Raw genomic sequence first — 13,781 nt, 5'->3', positions numbered from 1 at the left:
AGTGATCGACTTGGATATGCATCTATATTTTTTTAATGTTTAAGTGGAGCTATGGGATATTTCGTAATATAACTTAATATAACTGTTGCAGATTGAATCTCAAATACATTTGGCATCTTCAAATTTGGGTTCCTAAAGTTATATATCTTAAACCATGTTTCCTTGGCTGATTTTTTTCACAATACTAAAAATCACAATGACTTCTAACACTAATTTTCTGCAAGTGAGCTTGTTCATAAAAAATAGCAGATCAAGCTACTAGGTAGATACCTACATTCTAGAGTTCTGGAAAACTAAATAATTTATATGAAAATAATAAAGTAAGAGATTAATAGGAAACTTGATTTCAAGGATATGTTTTTACATGTATTTACACACACTTAATTCCAATACAAATATTTACACAACTGCGTACTAACTTCAGAAAGGTAGCTCATGTGCAGAAGTTAGTTTTGCTTAAATGGTACTGTTCACGTGTATTGTTTCTTTATGGCAAGGTTCTGGTAGTGGGGGGGGGGGGGTTGGAACTGGGCTACAGGAATGGCCTCTGAGAAGAGGTAAAGGGCTGCCCTGGGCTGGACACAGCTGGTTCCACTGAAGTGGAACCACTGAGGTCCAGGAGGTCCACTCAGCAGACTGACCTATCACAGACTGATCCAATTAGCAAAGTTCAGGGTGACTCTGTGAAAACATTTAAGAAAGGGCAATAAATACCAACTGGACAGGCACAGGAGGAAAGAATAAAAGAGACCGAGAAACGAGAGCAGTAGGAGATGCTCCATGGTAGAGCAAATATTCCATGCAACCTGTGGAAGATCTGCACCCCAGAGCAGATATTCCCTGCAGCCCATAGAGAACCTTCAGAGCAGATGAAGAAATTCTCAAAGGAACTGCAACCTGTGGAGAACCCATGCTGAAGCAGATTTGCAAGATAGGATTTCAGCTTGTGGAGAACCCATGCTGGAACAAAGAAAAAACATGAGAAGGAAGGAGTGTCAGAGAGAAACTGCTATGTAATGACCACAACCCTCCCTGCACCAGCTATTGCCTCAGTGAAGGGACTGAATGTAACATGCAGCAAGAACACAGGGAGAAGAGAAGTGCTTGGAGTGAAGTTGAGCTGGGGAAATGGGGAGGAAAGATGTTTTCCCTAAGCATGGATTTTTTTTTTGTTTCTTTCCCACTACACAAATCAGTACTTAAATATTTATTTTAATCAGTAATAAATTATTTTTCCTCAAGTCTAATCTGTTTTGCCCATAACAGTAATTAGTAAGTGGTCTCCCTGTTTTTATCTCCACCCATGAGCTTTCTCACTCCCATTCTTCCTATTTTCTCCCCCATCCCATGGTGTGGAGGGTGGGGAAGTAAGCAAGCAGATGGGTGAGTGGTCTCAACTTAGAACCACTGTTTTACATGTGTCCATAGTATGTGCAAACTGAAGTTTACCTCAAACATCTCTTCAGTAGATCACCTAACTTTAATTTTCATATCATAGAATCATAGAACAGCTTGTGTTGGAAGGGACCTTAAAGATCATCTAGTTCCAACCCCCCCGCCATGGGCAGGGATGCCACCCACTAGATCAGGTTGCCCAGGGCCTCGTCCAGCCTGGCCTTGAACACCTCCAGGGATGGGGCATCCACAATCTCTCTGGGCAACCTGTTCCAGTGCCTCACTACCCTCTGAATGAAGAATTTTCTCCTAACATATCATCTAAATCTATCCTCTTTTAGTTTAAAACCATTCCCCCTTGTCCTGCCATTATCTACCCAAGAAAAAAGTTGCTTTCCATCTTTTTATAAGCCCCCTTTAAGTACTGTAAAGCTGCAATGAGGTCTTCCCGGAGCCTTGTCTTCTTCAAGCTAAACAACCCCAGCTCTCTCAGCCTTTCTTCATAGGAGAGGTGCTCCATCCTTCTGATCATCTTTGTGGCCCTCCTCTGGACCCACTTGAACAGATCCACATCCTTCTTGTGCCGGGGACCCCAAACCTGGATGTAGTCATCGGGACCCATAGCCTTGTACCTGTTCAGTTTCATCAGGTAGTCTTGAACCTGCTCTTCACTTACAGTGAGTGGGACTTTGCTTCCCCAGCCCTCATCTACAGCTTCAGGGAAACGAGAGATATGAGAAGCCATATGGGAATCAATGTACCTATAGAATTCCTTCATGTTATTCTTTGCATCCCTTGCCAAGCTCAATTCCATCTGTGCCTTGGCTTTCCTGATCCCATCCCTGCACATCTGGACTGCACCCCTGTACTCTTCCCAGGCTGCATGTCCTTGCTTTCACTGCCTGTGCATTTCCTTCTTCCACTTCAGTTTTCTTGCACAGCCACCCCGGTTTCCTGCCCTCCCTACTCACTTCCTTATACAGGGGAATGAAGAATTCTTGTGCTTTAAGGAAAGAGTTGCCAACTCCGTTCATCTCCTTTGTCTGTGAAGACAGTGTTCTAGGAGTTTTGTCCACTAGGTCTTTAAATAGCTTGAAGTTTGCTCTTCAGAAGTTCAGGATGCCGACTTTGTTCTTTGCCAGGCCTGTATTCCTCGAGATCACAAACTCAGCCAGGGCATGGTCACTGCAGCCCAGGCTGCCTCCAGTCTTGACCTCTTTAATGAGCTCGTTTGCATTAGTAAGCACCAGGTCCAGTAACGCTTCTCCTCTGGTTGGTTTGTCTAATACCTGGACCAGGAAGTTATCCTCAACGCACTCTAGGAATCTCCTGGATTGCTTACAGCTTGCAGTGTAGTTTTCCCAGCAGAAATCCATGTGGTTGAAGTCCCGCATCAGGATGAGAGTATGTGAGTGTGACATGCTTCATGTAGTTGAACCAAGAATGTCTCATCCACAGGCTCCCCTTGATCAGGCAGACTGTAGTAGACCCCAACCACAAGGTGTCCTTTATTGGTCCAGTCCTTAACTTTTACCCACAAGCTCTCAACCTGTCTGTGGCTGTTTCTCAGAGGCATCTCTTCACAATCAATTCCTTCCATAACATAGAGGGTAACATCCCCACCCCTCCTTCACTGTCTCTCTCTTCTGAAGAGCTTGTTCCAGTTATGTGATCTATCCCACCACATTTCCGCGATAGCAATCAGGTCATACTTTCTAATTGCACCATTATTTCCAACTCCTTCTGCTTGTTTCCCATGGTTTGTGCATTAGTGTAGAAGCACTTCAGCTGGGCTATCGGTTGCAGCACCTTTTCAGAGGAACCCTTCCTAATTGCTTTGGATTGGAACAGCTCACAAGTATTTCCCTGTTGTTTCCTAAAGTGACAATGTTCCCAGGTTTGCTTTCATCACTCAGAGGTACATCCCCTTTTGTAAGAGTTGCTTAAGAATTCACATTATCTCAGGAGTTATCACCAAGGAATTGTACTTTTAAAGTGTTACAAAATGGACAGATGTGGACATATAATAAATGATTCACTTGGAATGGAATGGAAAATGAACTGGTATACTATGGACATGACTGCAGTCACATGCATGCACTTTCATACTAGCCACAAGCTATTGGAGCATAATATTGGCTTCATCGTAGATAATCTAAAGTCATGTTTGTGTAAGACTGCATCTATGCTTTTTATTGTTTATTTTGCAGTTTGGTGATTTAAATGCTACATCCTCTGGAAATATGGATAAAGGTAAGCAGTCAACTCTCTAAAATGTTTAATTTTATACAGAACTAATGTGTGTCTTGGAGGAAAACAAGTCCTTATTTTTTGAAAATGTAGTAAATGTGTATATTACTATTATATGTGTACAATATGCTTTAGATGATAAACAGTATATAATAGTAACTAGAATGCTGTAGATAAGGTTCTTAACAAGAAAATATTTTTAAACGTTTATTATTTACATAAGAATTTTTCAAAATTTCACCCAGAATTTAGCTGTATATCCTTGTGAGAGAGCTGAAGGAGATGGACAGTTGGAAAAACTAAGATTTGATGAGCATGCACATATACCTACATTTGTAGTGAATGATGATTTTGGTAAGTGAAGATGGCAGAATTAGGTCCAAGCACTTGCCAAATAACTTGCTAATTGTTACTGAAGAATCTAGTAAGATGTGAGTTTATGTCCTCTTGGTAAACTGTAGGCTTAGTTTGTTCTCAGTTCTTACACTGGTTGTATAATTTGGGGCAAATCACAACCTCTCTTCAGTTCAGTTTCCTTATCTATAAAATGAGATAGCATTAGAGAGAGTTCATTAACCTATTTATCTATAGAATTTATTGACTTCTCCCAGTAAAATCTTAAGCTTTCAATTTCTACTTTATCAGGTTTCTACGCTTCCCCATGTTTTCGTATTTCATGTTATTTGCAAAATAAAGGCCCTTGTATTTAGATTTTTCCATTTTGTGCTATTTTTTCTTGGTTGTTTATTTGTGCAGATGAGGGCAGTGAAGTTGAAAGTGAAATAGAAGACATGGATGAAAATGGAGAGCCACAAGACAAGAGGAAGAAAACAGAACTGCACCAGGTGGGCTGTGTGCAGCAGCCAGCGCTTGAGAGTGGAGTAGAACAGAACCTCCTGAACCCACTTCATAATAAGCACATTGTTGCAAATACTCAGACTGTCAGACAATGCAGTGCTACTGGAAATACATATACTGCAGTCTAATATTGAAGCACCACACTTACACCCAACTACATTAGCCCTGTTGATGCTGGACTAAATGTGGGGGATGGAGAAAATCGGTCTGAAAGCTGACATCACATTTTTAGCTATGCTGAACATTACCTTTTATTACAGTTGTGGAATGAAATGGGTGTATGTATGTTGCCAGGTATTTAAAAAAAAATGTAAGCAAAATCATTTTACATTGGCTACTCAATGAGTTTTCCTCATTTCAAGTGTCAATGAAGATTTTTGCCAAGCTTTGAATGTTAATGCTTTTGTCCTCTTATAATTAAAGTAACTTAATTTTTTTTCATAGTTTTAAAAATTATGCTAATTTTAATTAAGTCTTTATTATTTCATATACATGGGTTTTTAATTAGGTGCACTTCTGTAAAATATCAAAAGAAATACTTTATTGTATTTTTACTGGAGGCATACTCATTTGATTGCATATGCATCAAAATTGTCATAAAAGGTGCTTTTCATTAAACAGAACTAGAAGACACTATTTTGATGAAATTGTGATCATTCAGGGGGTATTTTTATGATAATGCTGGAGGACTGGGAAGATCTACTGTTTTCTTTCTGTAAGGAAGAAGTGTTTTCACTGCATTTACAAATGCAGAATGATAGAATTGTAAAAATGCGGTAATGTGTACACTGTAGGCATACCAAATTATCTGATCACCTTGTAAACAATACAAGCTTCCTTTAAAATTGACAGCTCCAGATTTTGTTTGTGTGCCAGTTCCTCTGGTTTTGGAGACTACTGATTCTATATTTGGGACCACTGCACAGATGCTTTTGGTGGTTGAATGGTATTGTAGAAACTGAACCTGAAGTGACTTTATTTTTTATTTTTTTAAAGTGTATATGCTACTTATGCTGAACTGGACATACAAGAAAACATTCAATTTAGATGACTTTCTTCTATTCCAAGTCTTTTCCTACTAACTCAATCATCTGCTGTCATAAAAGATAATTTATAGAATGTAAGGAATGTAGCAACCCACATAATTTTCTTTTCAAAATATATTTCCTGATTCTTAAAGTAAATTTACATTTTTACAAAACTTTAATAAGGTACTATAACTGGCACACCTCACTTGCACTTATTTCCAATTGCATAGAATTTGAATAGGTGGCAAAATGGACCACTGCCATTTAAGAATGTACATCAGGGATCATTGTACCTCGGCTATTACATTGGTGCCTTAAACAGAACTGAAGCTAAGATTAGTATTTTTTGTTATTCTTAATAACTGTTAATTTTTTTCATGAAATGTTTTTTTTTTTCATGAAAATTTTATTTTTTCATGTTCATTTTTTATGTTCATTTATCTCTAAATTCATCTGTGCACTGAATCCTCATAGTTTTTGTTCCCCCAAATATCAGTCATGATTTTTTCCTTAGAAATCAGTACCCTTCACCAAAAATCCTAAAAAATAACCCATGAAAATATTTACTCCCTTTCATTATATGATTTTTATAAGTAAAAAAGAATAAGCTAGTCACCATTTTTCATTTTTAACATAAGTTTTTAATGTTATAGTATTGTAGTATGACGTGTATTTCAAATTTTTTATTGACAAACCTTAAATGTTTACTTATTATAATCCTTTATTGGTAGAATGTTGGATTTGTTGTTGCTGAGAGAAAAGTATTGTTGTAAAATGTAAATCTAGATTGTTAAGAAGCGGTTGGACCTGAATATCTCCGGACTGACATTTTGAATAGTTGTTCACTGTTCATATAGTGCAAAAAGAAAATAATATATTCACACAAATAATGTATTTCATGTATTCTAATAGCAATTATCAAAAAAATGGAACTATCCCTGATTCAAATAACTGAATGAAGTTTTTATTTTTATGCTTATCAGTTGACCATTCTCTCAAATAAAACAATATTTTCCCCACTTTAACAAATATTTAAAGGAATTCAGTTGCTGTAAGCTGATGTGTATGCTTACAGGTTTGAGAATTTTCTGCTTCGATATGAATTAATATGAATTGATTTGCACACCTTTGCTATTTTTTAATAGATGGGTACTGTTAATGATTTAAGACCAGAGATATGGATACCTCAGTCCAAATTATGTAGCATGCAGCACGTGGCTGAATTACCACATCAACTATGAAGTCTGCTTAACTCTTTTAGAGCTCTAAAAAGCTGTAGCAAGTATCCGCAGGTTAGACATTATAAGAACTTTTTGGGGTTTTACCTGATCTTGATGTGGAATTCCAAATAATTATTTTAGTGACACTTCTATATAACTTAGTGAACAGTGTTGGGAATGGGTGTTGTTAAATTACTTTTTAAATCACAGGGCCCAATTTTCACAAGTTTTATATTTATGAAAAGTTGTTGGTACATTTTCATATTTCCCATCATAAATCAGTTTAAAAAAATCCCTCTTTTCAGTTATCTATTTCTGTATTTTAGTATTGTACTGTAACATGCTTTGTGCACCCTTTTTTAATGTTTCATTAAAAAAAAAAAGAGTATATTCTTTAAATTGTTTGCTTACAAAGTCACGATGTACAGCATTTCTGCCTTTAGCTCACAAATGTGTAAAATGTGCTGGTGTACTGTCACTGAAGAATGCATGGGTCTATAAAACATTTCAGTTTAAAACAAACCATTTTTAAATGTATGAAACACTGTTTTGGTTCAAAATATTTTCAACAGGAGACCTAATCTGATATATTTGTGGTTATCACCAATTGACATCAGTATTGTTTAGAAAAACATGTATATTAGTTAGAGCTACATTGCAATTTAATTTATAGAGTGGATTTACAAAACAAAATAACCTTTTATAGTAATGAAAAAAATGGTGAAAATTTAACTTTTTAAATAATGTAGGTATTTTTGGTAATTCATATGACAGTGATTTCAGAGTTTAAAACATTAATCTGAGAGATCAGTGTAAATTTCTGAAAATTGCATTCTTGTCTGTAGAACAGGAAAACTATCATGTCTACAGTTTAAAAACAGGTCAATGAATGGTATTGTAGTATATTTGCTAATTTGGCAATTAAAAGAAAAGAAATGTAATAGAAGCATAAACAAAATAGTTTTAGCATTAGAAAATTAATTTAATGTAATGCTTTGCATTAACCCTTTGAGTATTGTAAGGATAAGAACAAAACTTTTTAGATAGGTTAATTAGATCACTAAAAATGTTCTATACATCTAAGTAGCTGGTCATGTTGCAGAAAATATTTTTTATTTTCTAAATTAAATACTTGCATATTAGACAGAAGTGGTTTTGTTATAGAAGGCTCAATAGACAGGCTAAATTATTCACTGCTATCAACTTGTGCTGTCTGGTGCAAAACACTACTTCTGCTCTTTTGTTTTCCTAATTGTGTTAATATCTCAAGAAATCAAATATGTAGCTCTACAGACATAAGTTGTCTACTTTAAGAGTCCTTTACAAGATGGAGGTTTAGAAAGGAATATATATACTATTTTGAAAATCACTTCAGGGTAGTATTAAAATGCTCTAATAATGTCAATTAAAATCTTTAGAAATAAAAACAAAACCGCTTAATTAAAAGAATAAATTTTACAGAACTGTTGGTATGTTTGCAGTCAAATTTTCTGCAGTCTATCTGATAAATAGATACAAAAAGGAGAGTGTTGTATTCATATTACTTTTAACTTTCGTTCACTTTGCTATTGACTAATAGAAAGACAGAGGTACTATATTCAGTTTCCTCTACAGGGATGCAGCAGTTTGGATGAATGTCAGAAAAAAAAAAAAAAAAAAAAAAAAAAAAAACAAACTTGAAATTGTACCTGCCTTCTGCTGTGTTGAATTTTTTTTTAATTTATTTTTTTTATTGCAAGTAGTACCCAGCAGAGCAAGGGAACAAGTTCAGAACTGAGTAGAGAGTTTCTGAAATTATGTATAGAAATGCTACCTTACTGAACTTTTTTACTGATCCCTTGCAGAAATTAGCAATCCTAGGTGCAGATGTATTTATTCAAATCTAGCTGAGTGGAATAAAAAAAAAAAAAGCCTCATTACCTTATTTAGTGGAATTACATCGGTAAAGTGCAAGTAAATTATAAACATTTTTAGTCAGTTAATGCAAATTCATGCATAATTAAAATACAGTACTCAGAGGGTTTTCATTTAACATTTTATTTGTAATTTATTGTAAATGATTACCAGTTTGCCTTGATCAAAGCTGCTAGTGATTTTATGTGACAGCAAACCTGAGTTTAATTTACCAATTTTAATTAGGAAATAGTAAAAGCCACTTACAAAGTGACTACCTAGTAAAAATGCTGGGACTGAAAGCCCCAAGTAACTAAATATTTGGTAAAAATTTGTTCATGATGTTGTCCAATAAAAAGTTTGGTTTCCTTACCCGGTGTGCAATAAAAAAATCCACACACTAGGTCAAGATATTGTTTATTTCAGAATTGATCAACTCTGGGTACTAGGTGCTTTCCCACTATGCTGGCACATCCACGCCACTCTTAATACAATCCCTTATAAATACATTTACATATTTGTACTATCCCCTAGCCTCCAACTAGTTATATAATTAGCATACTGCTGACATGACAGAATCATTCTGCCCATCCTCAGAGAGGAAGTGTCTCCCAGCCTAGGGGCATGATTTTTACTATTGTAATGAGGATAGTTCACACTAGAATACTCCTATTCTTTGTTTTTCAGCCAATTATTCACGTTATGTTTATTGGTGACATATTCAAAGGCATAGTCAGGATGTTTCCTTCAAGAATGTCAACAGAATGGTCTTCCCAATTAGTAGTTCCTCAGTTAATCATCCTTTAGACATCTCCAAGGCCCGGGTCATCTTACCCCTTCCTCAAAGAACATATTTTATCTCTTTCACGCAAAACAGAGTTAACTATCTACTGGTATCAATTAGGGCTGAAATTCATCGTAGAGAAGAAGGTCCATAACAAGACTATGAACATCAAAATGACCCACACTTAAATCCAAATAAGGGAAATGCTCTTATGTTCTTCTTTGATTGTGGTGCAAGAGTTTTCAGCACTCCAAAATTATAAATATTTTTAAAGAATTAAAACTGTGAAGGGACAACCTCACCTTAACTAGTGTTTACCAGGGAGCTAATCCAGTATCTTTTGACTTGGAACAAGAGGGGGTTTGGGTATGTTTTGGTTTGTTCTTTGTTTTTTTACACAAAGAATACTAAAGGGTTCCAAAATACATTGTTAAAATGATTGTTTTGTATTTAAAGATTAAATATCATATTAAAGTAAATCAATAAAGCAATTTAAAATATCATTTTTGGCACCAAAGTAAATTGCTCATCTTCACAGGAAATTTGGATTTACACTAACAAGCAATGAGGCTTTAAATAAACTTTGAGTGCCTTTCAAACACTTGGGAAATTGTGCCTGAGATGGCAAACTGTAATTAGGGTAATTCTAGAGCTTGCCAATCAATAATTCTGTCATCACTCAGGACTTTCTTATCTTCTAGGAAACTTACTTGGTACCATTTATATTCTACTGTATTTTTTTTAAGTGCCATTATTTAAATTTTACTTAGTAAGTGGCAGATTACATTATTGAGTCCCACAAGCACAGAAACGTAATAACGCTAGGAGAAATTGAACTTTTGTTTTCCAATTTACTGCATACATTATGTAAATGAAGAAACCAACTTTTTTGTAGACTGGACATGTGATGTAATGTTGTTTTGCACTTTTGGAATTAGTTGAACACAGGTTTTACTTATTTAAGGAAAACATCTTTATAGGATAATTTGAGAGCTGTTTTTGCATAATGTATTTGATTTTGTAAATATGTATTTCCTTATGTGATTTTTTTGTGAGAAATGCTAAATCTTTTAGTATCTCATGTTCTCTCAGAATTGGAAAGAGCTAAATAATAGTTTGTAGGCAATTTGTGTTGTGTACTGTAAACGAACTAGGAAACTTTTATAATTATAAAAATATATATTAACTTTTAGGGTGTTGTTTAAAAAATAATGACTGAAGCATACTAAAATCAATAGGATTTTTCTGAATATTTCAGATGAACTCAGGCTACTTTTCTTGTGTTTTTCAAAACAAAATTGTCTTGTCTTCAAATATAAATAAATTTGTTTTCCTGTTGCAAACATTTGAATTGGTTTTGGTTCAATATAATTAAATATTTTAGACTGTAAATGCTATTGATTTCAAAAGAAAAATGATTTTAACTTCTGCCTTTAAAATGACAGTATATATTTATGTAGCAGTATTAGGAGTTAAAAACTAACATTGAGTTTCTCAGATGTACACAATCACCAAAGCCTACTCTTGCAACTTTTGTTTTAGTAAAATTGTGAAAACATTAGATGCATTAACTTGTTTTCAGATTATGAACGCTATTGTGGTTTAACCGGCAGCTAAGCACCACACAGCCATTCACTCCCCCTCCCCCCTCCCTCTCTGCGATGGGGGAGAGAATTAGAAAGAAAATGAAAGCCTGTGGGTTGAGATAAAGACAGTTTACTGGGACAGAAAAGCGGAAAATAATAACAATAATGATAATAGTACTACTAATAACAATGTGTACAAAACAAGTGATGCACAGTGCAATTGCTCACCACCCGCTGACCGATGCCCAGCCTATCCCTGAGCAGCTGGTACCCCACCCTAGCCAGCCACCCCATATTAATTGTTCAGCATGGCGTCAGATGGTATGGAACACCCCTTTGGTCAGTTTGGGTCAGCTGTCCTGGGTCTGTCCCCTCCCAGCTCCTGCTGCACCCCTAGCCTGCCTGCTGGCAGGACAAAGCGAGGAGCTGAAAAGTCCTTGGCTTGGTGTAAGCACTGCTCTGCAACAATTAAAACATCAGCATGTTATCAGCACTCTTCTCATCCTAATTCAAAACATAACATCCTACCAGCTACTAGGAGGGAAATTAACTCTATCCTAGCTGAAACCAGGACAAACGCTGAAATAAAGAATAAAGTCTGTATTGGACAGAGCAATGTTTATCGTTAATCTCTAATCTCCAGTGTGTTTTGCATCTAAAAATGGAAAAAGTTATTTTAACTGGGGAAGACCCACGAAGTAACAGAATGCTGGAACATTAAAACGAGCTTGGAATACTAGGCTCAAAACAGGTGTTTCATTCAAAGCTTAGAAAAAATAGAGCAAAGCTGCCTCCTAGAGCTTGAATTTATTTTGTCTGGAAAGTTCAGCTTATGAGCATTTCACTTTGGCTTTGTGGGTCTTCAATAGTAGTTGCATTTGGAATTATTGCCTCCAGGGTGCAAGTTCCCTTCCATCCTATCAGGGGACTTCTGCTCTGGCACCTGGAGCACCTCTCCCCCTCCTTACTCACTGACCTTGGCGCCTGCAAGGCTTTTCCTCACTCCTCTCAATCTCCCAGGAAGGGACCTCAAAGGTCAACAGTGTAGTTTCCTGGGTCTTCCTTCTTGCCCTTCCTGAAGACTGGAGTAATGCTGGCTTTCTTACAGTCCTCAGGCACCTCTCCTGTTCTCCAAGACCTTTCGAAATACTTTGCACAGGTCCAGGTAGATGATGTCAGTTGCTCTTCCCCATCCACAAATGCTGTAACCCCATTGCAGAAGGCCACCAGATTTGTCAGGCACAATCTGCCCTTAGTGAAGCCATGCTGGCTGTCACCAATCCCCTCCTTATTTTCCATGTGTGCACCCTCATTGAGTGCACCCTCGGTAAGTTTGCAGACGACACCAAGTTGGGGGGTGGGGGGGGGGAGTGTTGATCTGCCGGACGGTAGGAAGACCCTGCACAGGGACCTGGACAGGATGGGTCAATGGGCAGAGGCCAACTGGATGAGGTTCAACATGGCTACATACTGGGTCCTGCACTTTGGTCAGAACAACCCCATGCAGCATTACAGGCTTGGAGCAGAGTGGCTGGAAAGCTGTGCAGAGGATAAGGATCTGGGGTGTTGGTCAATGTTCACCTGAACATGAGCCAGCAGTGTGTCCAGGTGGTCACGAAGGCCAATGGCTTGTGTCAGGAATAGGGTAGCCAGCAGGACCAGGGTGGTGATTGTCCCCCTGTACTCCGCTCTGGAGAGACCACACCTTTTGTACTGTGTTCTGTTTTGGGCCCCTCACTACAAGAAAGACATTGAGGCCCAGGAGAGTGTCCAGAGAAAGGCAACAAAGCTGGTGAAAGGTCTAGAGAAAAAGTCTCATGAGGAGCGGCTGTGAGAAAAATCTCAAATAATTTTCTTCAGAAAGGATCTTCTGTGAAGCATTTTTATTCGTGATTGCAGTGGCGGGCATCCTGTCAATTAGGAGCGCATTTTAGTAAACAAATCATAACCTTTTATTCCACATTACCAGACGCTTGATCATCTCCCCTGTTTCCTCATTGGCTGAGTACTACGGGTTCACAAGCTACTCGACACTCTTCTGTACCATATATACCACGTTTCTCACATGGCTAAGGGAGTTAGGGTTGTTTATACTGGAGAAGAGGAGGCTCAGGGGAGACCTTATTGCTCTCTACAGCTACCTGAAAGGAAGTTGTGGGGAGCTAGGAGTCGGCCTCTTCTCACAGATAACTAGTGATAGGACTAGAGGGAATGGCCTCAGGTTGCACCAGGGGAGGTTCATATTGGAAGTGAGGAGAAATTTCTTCTCAGGAAGAGTAGTCAGGTACTGGAATGGGTTGCCCAGGGAGGTGGTGGAGTCACTGTCCCTGGGGGTGTTTAAGGAAAGGCTGGACTTGGTGCTTAGGGACATGGTTTAGTGGGTGATATTGGTGGTAGGGGGATGGTTGGACCACATGATCTTGGAGGTCTTTTCCAACCTTAATGATTCTATGATTCTATGTGCCTTAGCATTGTTTCCAGGAGGATCTGCTCCATGATCTTGCTAGGCACAGAGGTGAGACTGACCGGCCTGTAGTTCCACGGGTCTTCCTTTTTTCCCTTTTTAAAAGTGGGGGTTATGTTTCCCCTCTCCTAGTCAGTGGAGTGACACAACTTCTCAAATATGATGGACAGTGGCTTAGCAACTACATCAGCCAGTTCCCTTAGGATCCGTGGATGCATCACATCGGGTCCCATGGACTTGAGAACCTTCAGGTTCCTTAGATGGTCTCGGAACTGGGTCTGTTTATCAGGAAAAATGATTAGT

The 13,781-nt window shown here is 37.7% G+C and overlaps 1 protein-coding gene across 1 annotated transcript in view; it reads left to right on the top strand.

Annotated features, from left to right (window-relative positions):
* LOC137847010 (transcription factor RFX3-like) overlaps positions 1–8,690 on the top strand; it is a 236,061-nt gene extending 227,371 nt beyond the window's left edge. The window contains exons 16-17 of the mRNA XM_068665209.1: positions 3,606–3,648; positions 4,402–8,690. Of these exons, the coding sequence (XP_068521310.1) occupies positions 3,606–3,648; positions 4,402–4,631 (273 nt within the window). The 3' untranslated portion in view covers positions 4,632–8,690. The remainder of the gene's footprint in view (positions 1–3,605; positions 3,649–4,401) is intronic.
* Positions 8,691–13,781: the final 5,091 nt, after the last annotated feature.

The sequence above is a fragment of the Anas acuta genome, chromosome W (genome assembly GCF_963932015.1).
Source record: "Anas acuta chromosome W, bAnaAcu1.1, whole genome shotgun sequence".
Classification (NCBI taxonomy): Eukaryota; Metazoa; Chordata; class Aves; order Anseriformes; family Anatidae; genus Anas; species Anas acuta.
This window is presented reverse-complemented; position numbering and strand designations above follow the sequence as displayed.